The following is a 14,658-nucleotide window of genomic DNA, read 5'->3' on the forward strand; positions in this document are numbered from 1 at the left end:
AAAAACCAGGAGAGAAGTGAGTTTGGCTGTACTGTAGAGTTCTGTAAAAGTAGTAATGTATAACAAGACCAGAATATCAGGCAGGAAGCAGATTCTGAAAAGCTTTCTTGCCAGAACAGTTGATATTTATAGGGGAGTGATATCATCAGACCTGTATGCTTTGGGAATATCACTTTGACAGCTCTGTGGAGAATGAATTAGAAGGAGAACAAGCATTTTAGTTCTGAAGGTGGTAAACTTGAATCTAAAAAGTACCTAAAGGATGCTAGATATAAAGCACTTAGGATAATGCTTTTCAAAAACTACAGGTGCTATATAAATCCTAGTAATTGGTAGTAGTAATATTAAGAATTGGTTTCTCATTGCTTTACATAATAGTTCAGTGCCCCTTGTATTACCTAAAATAATTAGTTTGTTGATGTTTTTAAACAAAGTTTCACTTACAATGTGGTTGAGGGAAAGTTAGCATCTTTTAGTTAGTTTCACACTTGAATATACAGTGTATTTGGCACATAATGGGTGTTTAATGAATGTTTTTTAAAATATTTCCACATCACATATCTTGAAATAGGTCACCTGAATTTCTTGTAAAAAAATATTTGAAGAATTAGAAATATTGGGAGAGATTTACATCATTCACAATGACTACAACAATATAATTGGAAAAAAGAACAAATTAATAGAATACTAAGTAATTATTAATGTAATATATTTACTTCTCTTCATTATGAGATAGAGAGATAGACCATTGCATATAATGTCAGACACAGTCATTTCGTTTTTTTTTTTTTTTTTAAATCTTTGGTAGAAAGGAAGGCTTGTTGAGGGTAGTGTACACACACACACACACACACACACACACACACACACACACACACACACAAATTGATATGATTTAAACCAAAACAAATTAAAACATTCTCCCCACCTTTCTTTGTACTATCATCTCTACTATCTCATCCCACTCCTTCAGTTACTCATCAGAAAGCTTTTACTAAGTAGTCATTTTTTTAATTTTTAAGCACTCATTATTTTCAATAAGTGATACTAGATGCTAGGTGCTACCAAGACAATAATGAAACAGTTCACTTCAGGACATAGCTTCTACTGGGAGAAGCAATATGTATCCACTTAAGTTAAACAAAATACACATAAAGTAGTTGGGGGTAGGATTTACTAAATCAAATGTAGTTTATTAGGGAGGGCATTTAAAAAGGGCTCTAAAGGGAGCTAAGGATTTCAGGCAATGGAGGGAATGAGTACATTATGTTCCAGGCAAAGAAGCCCACCTGTGTAAAGAAATGGAAAAAGGATTTTACTCCTTATGCATGAGGAGCATTAAGTAGGCCTACTAGGTTGTGTCAGAATGCTTAAGAAGATCACTCTTATGAAGATAAATGGGAGTTAAATTGCCTAGGAGGCTTTAAAAGCCAGGAGACATGAGATTAGGCATATGCTTTGGAAATAACACAATACATTATTGTCTTGGTAACACCTAGCATGAAGTTAAGAATAGATTTTGAATTGTTGAGGTCAAAGATAGGAAGGCTATAATCTAATCAAGAGATGAGATGCTTGTAAGATTACTAAAACAAGTCAGATGTTATAGAGGTAGAATCCAGAAGACTTCTCAACTGATTAGATGAGAGGTGTCCCAGATGATTCTGTAGTTATGAATTTGAGTAATTAGAAAGATGGTAATATCCTTGACAGATACATGAATATTAGGAAATTGGGAGTGGTGAGGAGAATGAGTTCTGTTTTGAGTATGTTGAGATGTTTAATATACATATCCAGTTGGAAATTTAAGACTGGAACTCAGAATGAGAGGTTTATAAATGTGAACTTGGAAGTCATTTGCATAGAATTTACTATTGAATTAATGATAGCCATTGAATTTACCAAGAAAAAAACGTGTGTGTGTGTGTGTGTGTGTGTGTGTGTGTGTGTACACAATGAGGAAAAAAATTAGAATCCAGAATGGAACCTTGTTTCTCTGACTTCAAGGTTGCAGGGCACAGTGGGGAGCAAAAAAACAGTCTAGTAGGAGAACTAGGAGAGAGCAATCTCATAAAAACTTTGCTTTTCTCTTTAATTTTGTCATTGAATCTTTATTCTAGAACTCTTCGCCTTCTGACATTCATGAAACTTTGGATCTATCCAGAAGATTTTTGGGTTCCCACTCTAATAGAGGTTTCTCCTTTTATACCTTCTAACTCACTGGGCCACGAAGGCAGAGTTGGCCACCTCATGATTCCTCACTATTATTTTCATTCTTTCTCTCTTGCCATCTCTGTGTACTCTTTCTTATTTTGAAGTTAATGTGATCTTCTTTATGGACATGTAAAAAAAAAATCTTTCCCTTTGTATATCTTATTTCTAGAGAAACTGATGTGCCAGTTTTTCCCTGAACTCATATTACATTGCTCTGTGTTTGTGCAGGCTGACCACTCAGACTTAAATTTATTTCTTTCTTACCTCAATCCTTAAAATCCTAAGCTTCCTTAAATGTCTGTTTTGATATCAAAACTTGCCATCAGACTCTATGGCTCTTTCTTCCAAGTTATTAATGGCTTCTCCCCTCAAATTACTACGTGTGCTTGTTAGTCATCCCCCTCTTTCCCAAGCAAAATGTAAGCTTCTTTAGGACAGAGAATACGGAATACTTCCCCCCCAAAAACAAACAACAACAACAAAAAGCATCTTGAAATTGATGTTTGGTAAATGTTCAGTTTATTGAACTGAAACTGCTCTTTCTAAAACTACTAGTAATTCTTTAATTTTCAAATTAGGTGACATTTTCCTCAGTTCTCTTCCTTGAGCTTTGCAACACTGGCAGTTGTTGACTATTCTTTCTTTTTTGAATTCCTCTTTTGGAGCTCCAAATCCTGTTTGACCATGTTAACTCTTACTCAATAAATTCCTGCAGTTTCCTATTACTTTTAGTATCAAATATAAATTCTGTTTTAGGCATTAAAAATTCTTTACATACTGGCCCCATCTTACTATTGTACTTTTCTTATACTTTAACTGGTTCCCTGAAAGATGCAGCTCTGAGTTCAAGCTTTTCCTGTTTTCTGATTCCCCCAAGGTGTCAATGCCTTCCCTTCTGAGATTAATTTGTATTTGTTTTATGTGTGTTTTGTGTGTCTGTGTTTATGTACATCCTGGGTCCATGCTAGAATTCCTGGAGCCAGGAATTGTTTTTGCTTTTCTTCTGTGTCCCCAACACTTAGCCTAGATCTTTGCACATAGTAATCGCTTAAATGTTTGTTGATTAATTGTGTTGAATGCCCTTCCAGCTGTTAATCTTTGATAAAGATTAATGGAAAAAGTTGGGAATACATTAAAGAGATAGGTAGAACCATGTGGTGGACAGAATACAGAATTGGATTCAGGAGATCTGAATTCTGTGCTTGCTTTGGTGTCTAATTGGCAGTGTGTCCTTGGTGTCCAGTCTTTTTCATTTCTCTATGTGTACCTGACAGGGATGTTATAAAGCCTAGCTTCTTAAATTGTGGTTTAAGACCCCAGATAGAGTCATAATAGCTGAATGTGGAGATAAATATATGTATCCATACACACACACACACACACACACACACACTCATATAAAAATTTCTCATACAAAGGAGTCATGCATGGAAAAAGTTTTAAATTCAGGAACTATTACAAAAATCTGACTTTTATTATTTCTCTCCTAATATCAGGTTGCAATTTCATAATTTTTTCAAATATATTTTCTTTTTGTGAAAGAACTATATTAAAATTTATTCTGAAAAGATGAAGGTGTCTATGTATCTTCCAGATTTCAACATGATTTGTTGAAAGGTGCTAGTTACTTAGTGGTAGAACATTTTAAAAATAGATTGTAAACTTGGTTTGTTTAACAACATAAAATTATTTGCTTCTAAGATTTTATATTTGCTTCCACTTCTTTGTGAGTATTCACTATACATTCAAAATTGATAGGAGCCACAAAAAATTGCCTTATAGTTGTCTAGCATGACAGTTGATAGGCATTTATTGAATATCTCATTATGTGTCTTAACAAGGTCAAAAGATGTATTTTCTTTCATTGTACCTCTTGTCAATGAAAGGTAGTTTTTGTTTGGTCCTGGCCAGGAACTCTGAGAGTCTTCCCCAATACAAGTTGATTCTCTTGTTAAGGTAAAAATAGGTTATCTTTTGCCTTAACTTAATTTTTTTTTTACAGTAGTAATAACAGATTCAAATATTTTTGTAGCAATATAAAGAATAAATAAAAATAACAACAGTTTATACAACAAAAATAAGCAAATCTGAAAAACTCTGGTCAACTCAATGACTAATTGGAGAGGAATGAGAATTAAGCATGCTACTCACTTCCTGACAGAGAAGTGCTTGGGTACAGATTGAAAGAGAGAATTTAATTTTAAATAATGATAAAAAGATATAAGGCAATATAGGACATTAAGCTTAGAGCCTAGAAATATTTCTTTACTGCCTCATAGAGGGCACTTTTTAAAATTAGACCCCTATGTTTATCAATATGGGACTCTCCCAAGGAGGAACACCCTCAACAACAAAAATCAAAACCTCTGCAATTTATATCCTTCAAGAGTACTCTGGGAAACTGAAAGGTTTGTTCAGGGTCACACAATCAGTGAGGATCCCAGATCTTCCTCACTCTGAGGACATTTCTGTGTCACTATTTTTTATAGACTGCAAAGTAAAGGAAGGAATTAGAAATGAAGGATTGAGATGCAAGGCAGTATCTTCTAGCTGCTCCTTAATTCTTATCTAGCATTTAATCATTTTAGGGCGGGGTATTTGGCAGAAGAGCTGAGGTCTGGAAAGGCCTTAGCTTCTGAAGGCTGAGGTCTCTCACTACACTTGGGCCATTCCAAGGGATTTTGACCAAGCATAGCCCAGCCTCAATAAAATCCAGTTCACAGCAACAAAAAGTTTTCATTTATTGAGGAAGATAGAATAAAAGCCACATTTTTTGTAACCTTTCAGAGTTTGCAAGACATCTTACTTCTAAGGGCCCTGTCAGGAATACAGGGAAAGATAAAATTCACATTTTATAGCAGAGGAAAATTAGATTAGAAGTCTGCTACTTCACTTTCAATGAGTGGTCTGTGATCATGGAGATAGTTGTTCATTTGAAGTCTTATGTTTTATCCATTACATAGTAGTGCTTGGTAGAGGCTCGGGAGGAGAAGAGGTTGGGTGGAATTTGGGGTCAGGAAGCCTTGAGGTCCAATGTGTCCTCCAATGCTATGACCCTGAACCAGTCATTTTAACTCATTGTTTCATTGTCCTTATTTGTAAAATATACATAAAATTATGTATATTTGTATAAAATATATATAACAACAGAATAGACTTTGCAGGGTTTTTGTGAGGATCAAATGAAATCCTGTTTATAAAGAACTTGTTATTATAATACTCATCTATTAGTTGTTACTTAAGAGTGCATTTTTTAAAATTCTGTGACCCTGGGCAAGTCACTTAACCCCAATTGCCTCAGCAAAAAAAAAGAAAAAAAGAAAAAGATAAAGAAAAAAAGTGCATTTAGAGATGGAATGGTGAGAAGAGAGGAGGATGTAGAGTTGTGATTTAATTAGTATAGGAACTCCTAAAGTGGTACTTCTTTAACTGCTAATTGGCAGCCTTGGAATACTGAAAACTTAATTGATTTACCTGATATTTTATAAACTGTTCAGTTACTATTAGCAGTTTCTTTCTTCTTCTTTTTTTTTTTTTTCTTTTTTTCTTTTCTTTTCTTTTTTTTTTTTTTTTTTTTTTTTTTTATTTTATTATTATTTTTTTTTATTATGGCTTTTTATTTACCAGATATATGCATGGGCAATTTTACAGCATTGACAATTGCCAAACCTTTTGTTCCAATTTTTCCCCTCCTTTCCACCCCCTCCCTCAGATGGCAGGTTGACCAATACATGTTAAATATGTTAAAGTATAAGTTAAATACATATGTATACATGTCCAAACAGTTATTTTGCTGTACAAAAAGAATCAGACTTTGAAATAGTGTACAATTAACCTGTGAAGGAAATAAAAAATAGAGGGATTGGGAATTCTATGTAGTGGTTCATAGTCATCTCCCAGAGTTCTTTTGCTGGGTGTAGCTGGTTCAGTTCATTACTGCTCTATTGGAACTGATTTGGTTCATCTCATTGTTGGAGAGGGCCACGTCCATCAGAATTGATCATCATATAGTATTGTTGTTGAAGTATATAATGATCTCTTGGTCAGCAGTTTCTTTTCTTTTTTTTTCTTTTTTTTTTAAATTAATTTTATAATTATAAAAAAATTTTTTTTGACAGTACATATGCATGAGTAATTTTTTTTCTAACATTATCCCTTGTATTCATTTTCCCAAAATTTCCCCTCCCTTCCTCTACTCCTTCCCCTAGATGACAGGCAATCCCTTACATATTAAATGTGTTACAGTATAACCTAGATACAATATATGTGTATAAATCCAATTTTCTTGTTGCACATTAAAATTGGATTCCAAATGTATAAGTAACCTGGGTAGAAAGACAATAGTGCTAACAGTTTACATTCAAATCCCAGTGTTTCTTCTCTGGGTGTAGTTGTTTCATACAGTATTGTTGAAGTGTATAGTGATCTTCTGGTTCTGCTCATTTCACTCAGCATCAGTTCATGTAAGTCTCTCCAAACCTCTAGCAGTTTCTTTTCTTATTATAAAATTACTTACATAGATTACTGGGTGCTCTACCATAAATCTTAATAGGTTATCTTAATGAAACCCAGTGATATTATTGTATTATTCTCATGGGGGAAAAACCCACTAATAAAACCAACTTAATATATGATATTATCTATTGTCCAAAAAGTCATACACCTTATTGAGTATCCAATAAATATTGACTGGTAATGAAATGAGGCATAGTAGTGAGGTATTTGGATCCTTGAGTACTTAAATTTTAGTGAAGGAAAAATGAAATGGGAGATGAGCTGAAAGTATGTCTTATCCCTCTTCTCGATCTCCACCCTCCCAACTTGTAATACTTTGCTAATGCTACATAAGAACATTGCCATTGGAATTTTTTTATTATCTAAAATTAATATTTAGACAAAATTTCCCCCCCTCAATAGTATTTTATCTTCCTAAATACATTTTAAAGATAATTTTGAGCATTCATTTTTGTAAGATTTTGTGTTGCACATTTTTTCTTTTTCCCTCCCTTAATGCCCCCTTCCCCAAATAGCAAGCAAATCTGATACAGGTCACACATGTACAATTTTTTTAAAGTGTATTTTCATATTTGTCATGTTGTATAAGAAAAGTCTGGCCAAAAGGAAAATAGTGAGGAAAAAGAAAAAGAAAAAAAAAAAGATGAAAATACTATGCTTCGATCCACATTCAGAATCCATGGTACTTTCTCTGGATTCCATTGCCATTTTCCATGTCAAAAATTATCCATGCATATATCTCATAAATAAAAAGGTATAATAAATTTTTTTAAAAAAAATAATTAATCCCCCAAAAAATTACCCCTTTAAACTAGTACTATCCAGCAGTTTTATGGCACTTCCTCCAAAACCTTTTAGATCTTAAAACTTTTCCCCAATGAATTGACTTTAAAATTAAGTTATAATGTGTTTTAAGAAGTTTTTAAAAAACTATTTGAAAAAATTATTAAAGTTGATTGATTGTTAACACACTTCATTGCTTATCCCACCCCCTTTCCATTATAGATGAAAATGAAAGAGGTCCACTGGGAGCCCAGTTGAGCTCTTCCCCCCTATCCCTGAGGACCACTCTATCGCAAGGTTTCTCTTCTTTTAAGAAGTTCCTCTGCCTTCACAATTTGTAAACCTCTTTCCCCTCTGCTATTCCTGTTTGCCAAAGCAAGTGCCTTATCCTCTTTTGCTTAACCTTGATCTTTACATCTTTTTTTTTTTTTTTTTTTTTTTTTTTTTTTTTTTTTAAATAATTCCTTCTTTCCCCCACTGCAAGTTCCTATAAAAGATGAATCTGGGAAAATGGGAGAAGAAACTTTAGCTGCTGGCATGTATAATTCACTCACTTCCTAAGTTGGGGATTGCTTACTTTAGTAGTATTTGTCTATTTCCTTGGGTGTATGACAAGTATGACAAGAAGCAGTCTGAATTGTTGGTCAGTTCCAACAATTCCTTATTGGCACTAAATTTATAAAATTCATATTTTAGGTTTTGTGCAGCATCATAAGGTTAATCATAAAAAAATGAAGACTAGTTTAAGTCAATATGGGATTTAAAATTGAATCCGTTTTAGCCCTGTGGGTTTGGTAATGGGTTTTGTTTTTATTTTAGTTTTGGAAGAGTTCACACTGCTCATGCCTCTTACCTTTTTAATAGGTCACGTACTGTTCATAGTATGACTTGGAATAGAATCTCAATAATAAAACTGGCATCAAGTTAATTACAAATTTAGTGTAGTAAGCAGTAATGTTCTTTTGGCTAATGAATAATTGATATAGAACTAAGATGCTTAGCAGGGAACACATATCCTGTGAATGTTTTGTTTTGTGGATGAAATATGAAATATGCTTTTGTAAGAACTCATGAGAGGATTTAAAATTTTACTTTTGGATAAAATGATAGAATATTTATTTTACTGTTAAATATTTTTTAAAAATGTATGTTTGGAGTAAGAAATTACAAGTGGTGTTTTGGTTACTTTTTCACAATGCATTTTTAGACTAAATTAGCTTATTTTAAGATCTTTGACAAACTTAAAAACCTGTCCCAGCCTTTTGGTTTTAATAGGATTTGCCTAAAAGCTTTACATTGATTTATTTACAGAAAGCATAGTAATTTGAAATAACAATTTAATGAAATATTTCTCTTTAGGTGGTGATAAATGGAGGTGCCACAACAAGTGGTGAACAGGACAATGAGGATACTGAGCTAATGGCAATCTATACTACAGAAAATGGCATAGCTGAAAAGGTACTGTTTTTCTCTTGTATATAAAATCTTTCTTCCGGAGTCATATGATTTTAGATAAGGCCTGGACTACATTACATTGTCCAACGTGGCCCAAGAAGCTGTATATCACCTTGTCTACTACACTCCACTGACTAACTAGGGGTACAGTAGACTTATGTGACCAATCACAACATATAGAGGGCGGGATTTTGGAGGTTCTTTGTTTGAAATGTATAAGCTGTAAGCATTTTCAAGGCTCTGGCCCTATTCTGCTGTGAAATTTGGCTCGCAGACCAGGATGGGGTCCACTTCTCAAGATTCTAATAAATAATTCTGCTTTCTATGCGTGATCTCTGAGTAGTCAATTTGGGGTAGGCCTTCTTGTCCCAAACAGTTAGGGGCTCTCCAGGGTGGAGTCTTTGGGGGAGATGGCTGTGTGCACCCTGAACAGGGATCGGTCCCCATGGAGCATTTTTCTCCATGGTCTCTGGCTCTGGGTGAGCAGCCTCCCTCCCTTCTTAGACAATGACCCAAGGTGGAGATACTCAGTGGAAAGCAGAATTAAAGATTGAAGAAAGAGGACAATGGACAAGTCCTGACCACCAGCACAGTCTAGAAGATCTACGCATAGCTCGAGAGGTAAGTGTGAGTTGGAGCCTGGGGGTCTATTGGCTGAGGGAGAGACAAGCTTTCTAAAAGAACTGGAGGACTGCTCAGACCCCAAGAAAAGGGCTTTGGAGAGCACTCTCGGGTGACTGTTGGTGTAAGGGTGACCTACACTGGTACTGAGAATATGGGAAGATAGCAGTCCATGGATTTATGTCAGGACGTTTGGGAATTCAAGAAAAGTAGAACTCTGTGTCTGTCTGTGTGTGTATGTTTGTTTTGCTTTTTTTTTTGTTCTGTGTTAAAAGTTAGCAAGCTCATAAGAGATAAGAATTCAGCCTGTGTTATAGGATTAGAAAAATATCAGGTTGAATTGTGGGAATTGAATCTGAAAGAATTATTACTCTTATTGAGAGTGGCTCAGGTAGAAAAAAAAAAACAATAGGTAGATTTTAGGAAATTTCACAAACTAAAGTACTAGTTAATTTTAAAATAACTTTAAATTGTTATGTGTGTTAAGATTGGAAATAAGTTGCAGATATTGGAAGGGAGGAGTAAAAATAGAGTAAGAGAGGTAAATAGCTGAACACACGGGGCTCTCTGACCTGTTGGAGTGTAGGAAAACTAGGCATACTTCTTTAAAAAAAAGAAAAAGAACAATCATTATTAGCAAGTTTGCTTTCATGGAATTAGAGAACAGAAAGCTTAAGAAGGCTAAACTGGGTAATTGTCTGCAACATTTGATTAAGAGTTTTAAGAACAATGGTTAAGCAATTTGGCAATTGGTTAATTTCATGTTGCAACTATGCTTGGTATAAAATTTTTGTGATTTTAAACTTTTTAACCTGTTATACTAATTTATAAGTAAAAGAACAAAAAGACCCCAAAACTTGACTATTTTAAACTAACTGGTGGGGAAGTTTTCTCTGAAAAGTAGGTTTTCAAAATCTGCTAGAGAAGAATAACGGCAATAAAACCTTATCTGCCTAATGCCACCTGGGAAAAAGAAGTTCTTGCTAGTGGCCTTGAAACACTCAGGCAGAAGGGAAAAAAAAAACTTTAAAAAAATATTTGATTTGCTTCTGAAACATTGGGTAATTTGTTAACATTATGGGTTTTATTTACTGGACATGTCTATTTATTATGAATCTTAAAAGTTTTTTTTTAAAAGGTGATTTAAAGACAAGGGACAAGAGAAATTGATTTACAAAAGTTAATTAATAGTTTAAATGGAGCATCTAGTCAGAAGAGTTATTGGTTTGGAAGTGTTTAAAGTATGTTGGTATGTCTGAGAACGTTTGAGTAAGTAAACATTGGGAGGAGAGAGACAGAGGACAGGAGAATGAAGGTGATTTAAGAAGGATTGATTAGTGGGAGCAAATGAGTTCAAGAAGAAATCAGTGGGAAAAAGAAGGAATTGGTTGGAAAAGATAGTCACACAGAGATGACTGTGAGGCAGGATGTATTTTTGCAGGGGGAAAACAGCAGTGGAAAACTGGTCGTTTTTGGCTGAAGAAAGCAAACTGATTTAAAGGGTCAGGTTGCACTTACAAGATATTAATTGAGTGAACATTTGTTTCTTTAAATATATCATGGTTTTCGTGTTTAAAGAATATGATCAGAAATGTGATATAGTTTGAAAGGATTATTTTTAAAAAGTTTAATTGATCTTTTTAAGAACTTTTCAGATTCTTTTATGTGAAAATAGGAAGTTTTAATTAACTGTATTAATGCTAATTATCTGAAAGGGACTCCAAGGATAATAGTTTTTGCCTTTGTCCTTTTGAAAATGTTTTTGTTATGGTCAATATGTACTTTGGGATTTTTCTGTATATTGGGTATATAAAAAAAGCAAAATGATTGGTATAATATTCAATTTATGGAACATATATTTGGGTATATAAGAATTGTGTGAACATTCTGGGATAAATTTCTTATTGTTAAAAGTCTTACAATATGTAGATGATCTTGTGGCAGGGAGGAAAAAGAGTGACCTTGTCCAAGTCACTATCAGTTTGTTAAATTATTTAGGAGCACAGGGACTGAGAATTTCTTAAGACAAATTGCAATTTGTGAAATGTGAGGTAAAATACTTACCTCTTTATAAGTGAAGGGAAAAAGAAATTAGATTCTATAAATTACTTGAGGGAAAGAATGGAAATAGTAAAGGTAAGGGATTGGCATCCAGGACATTGGTTACTGAAATTTTGACTAATCGTATGTTACCTAAGTACGTTGCAGTGATTTATGTGCAGGGGCACCAAAGAGGAGATTCATTTGAGTTAAGGGGAAACTGCTTTGTGGATGAGGAGGCCAAATGGCCTGGAGAAGAGGAATCTGTAAGTACGGAGGAGATGATGGTGCTAATTCTGGCTTTCTGCCTCAAATGCCTCCACCTTCCCTTACCCCAGAAGAGAAGCAGGAAATCCAAAGCCTTGGTGCTCAGGAGGATAAAGAGGGCACTGGTTCCTCCCTGACGGCAGAGAGGTACTGACCACAGTGGGTATGAGACATGTACTCCAACATTTACATCAGGGTAGTCATTGGGGTGTCTAAGGACTGTGTGACGTGGTGCTGACTAGGTTTGTGGCACTGGCTTATACACAATAGCTGGCAACTGGTCAGTGGGTGTCCTGTTTATCAGAGGATGAATAGGAAGGCCCAGTAACAAGTCCAAAAAGGAGGAAGGCTCCCTGGTATCAGTCCTTTCCAAAGCACATAGGTGGACTTTACCAAGCTGCCATCAGTGGGGCGTATCTATTGGTTATAGTGGATCATTTGACCTTATGGGTAGAGGCCTTTCCCCTTGCCTGGGCAACTGCCTCAGCAGTTGTAAAAGTACTTCTTGAGCATATCATTCTGAGGTATGGCTTGGTGGAGCAGGCAGATTCAGACCAAGGTACCCATGTCACTGCTAAGATCCTCTGATCTGTGGCTCGAACTCTAGAAATATCACAGGACTTATACACCCCATAGCATCTGCCCTCCTCAGGTAAAGTGGAAAGGATGGATAAGGCAATTAAACAGCAACTGACTGAATTGGCTGAGACACAGTTGCCCTGGACCAAGTGCTTTCCCCTTGCCTTATTAAGAATCCTGAAGGGATATGGGATTATCATCTTATGAATTATTGTATGGTCACCTTTATCCAAAAGGGATTCAAAATTCTTCCTTGGATCCAATATTTGAAACCAGGATTTGTTTTTAAGGAAATATGTTATGTCTTTACTGTAACATCTGAAAACTTTACAACTAAAAGGGCTCCTTTAGGATTCACAGTGCTTAAGTTCTAGCTTGGAGACTGGGTCCTGGTTCGGATATGGAAGGAGGACAAGTTGACCCTTACTGGAAAGGATCGTTTCAGATCCTCTTGACATAAGATACAGCGGTGTTACACAGGAAAGAGGGTGGACTCAGCACACTAGAATTAAAGGACCGGTGGACACTCCGAGGGTGTGGACTCCTCAAACTGAATCCAGTAAACAAGCTGAGACAAACATTGAAAATCAACTGATGAACTGTGCATATAAAATCCTGATAGTGGTATTGATCTGGGGTACCTGGGGTCATGGATGGGAGAAAGTAAATGTGAATGGACTTTTTACCTGTCTACCAGAGAAGGTAGAATCATAGATTGTGGTGAGCATAGAAACAGATGGAGCAAGTTAAATATTGTTTGTAATGATGGCTCAGTGATTAATTGTGTCTACCAGCATTTATTAGGAGGTAATGAGGACAAACTGGTGATGATACAGATGAGGAGATTAACAAGCAATGTGTAGAAATGTTAATTGAATTTGACCACAATGTAAGCTTTTCATGAGGAAATATCTATATCTATATACAAATATATTTATGAATAACAGGGGGAACTGTGTGGGAAAAGGTGAAGAACTTGCAGCAATATTCCCCCTTCTCCCCCCCCCCCTCGTTAAGTGACTTGCCCAGGGTCACACAGCTAGGTAGTGTTAAGTGTCTGAGACCAGATTTGAACTCCTGAATTTAAGGCTGGTGCTTTATCTACTGCGCCACCTGGCTTACAACACATATTGATCAGAGATTGTTAACTAAAGTAGATCAAGCCTATTAGGCCTCAGTTTCTGCTTCTGAAGTCACATGATTTTAGATAAGGCCTGGACTACATTCCATTGTCCTATGTGGCCAAAGAAGCTGTATATCACCTTGTCTACTACATTCCACTGACCAACTAGAGGTACAGTAGACTTATGTGACCAATCACAACATATAGAGGGTGGGAATTGGAGGTTCTTTATTTGAAATGTATAAAAACTGTAAGCATTTTCAAGGCTCTGGCCCTATTCTGCTGTGAAATTTAGCTTGCAGACCAGGATAGGTCCACTTCTCGAGATTCTAATAAATAATTCTGCTTTCTATGAGTGATCTCTGAGTAGTCAATTTGGGTAGGCCTTCTTGTCCCAAACATCTCTTTTCACTTCTCTGAATAAACATATACATACATTTTATGTTTTTATGTATTTCAAATCTGACCAGAAATAGAATAAAAATGCCAAGTCATTTTTCTCTGGAGATATGGTGGCTCTTACTGGTGTTTAAACCATTTCCTAGCTGATCTCTTTGTAGAAGAATATCATGTATATCCAAATTCTTCTTTCGAAAAGGAGCAGAAGACTTGAGTCAGGAAGACTTGAGTTTAAAAATATGTGTAAACATAGGGCAGGTTGCTTAAATTGTCTCATTTTCCTTAAATGTAAAATAGGTAGGAAATAGTGATGCCTATATTACTTAACTTCACTGTTTAGTGTTAGGCAGATAAATTAATGCATGGGAATCATTTTGCAAACCTTAAAGCTATTAGTAAGGGAATAGTTCAAAAGGGTACTGATGCTGCCCTTGCTTATTTAATTTTTTGGTAAGGATTTTCATTTTTACTCAGTGATTTTACATTGAGTGACTTGCCCCCAGGGTCACATAGCTAGGAAGTGTGAAGATAAGATTTGAACTCATGTCCTCCTAACTAAAGGGCTGGTGCTCTATCCATTTTACCACCTAGCTGCCTCTGAAATTAAATTTTTTTTAAAAAAAAACTTCATTAACATTATCTTATACAAACATATATTGGAT

The 14,658-nt window shown here is 35.3% G+C and overlaps 1 protein-coding gene across 3 annotated transcripts in view; it reads left to right on the plus strand.

The window, feature by feature from the left end:
- The window catches only part of SLC23A2 (solute carrier family 23 member 2), a 113,285-nt gene that overhangs the window by 66,894 nt on the left and 31,733 nt on the right, over positions 1-14,658 (plus strand). For 2 of the 3 annotated variants that reach the window (XM_074287159.1, XM_074287160.1), the window contains one exon: positions 8,872-8,970. In XM_074287159.1, the coding sequence (XP_074143260.1) occupies positions 8,872-8,970 (99 nt within the window). Of the gene's footprint in view, positions 1-8,871; positions 8,971-9,471; positions 9,589-14,658 lie in introns of all 3 variants that reach the window. The other variant, XM_074287158.1, reaches the window with a different exon arrangement.

The sequence above is a fragment of the Sminthopsis crassicaudata genome, chromosome 2, assembly GCF_048593235.1.
Source record: "Sminthopsis crassicaudata isolate SCR6 chromosome 2, ASM4859323v1, whole genome shotgun sequence".
Lineage (NCBI taxonomy): Eukaryota > Metazoa > Chordata > Mammalia > Dasyuromorphia > Dasyuridae > Sminthopsis > Sminthopsis crassicaudata.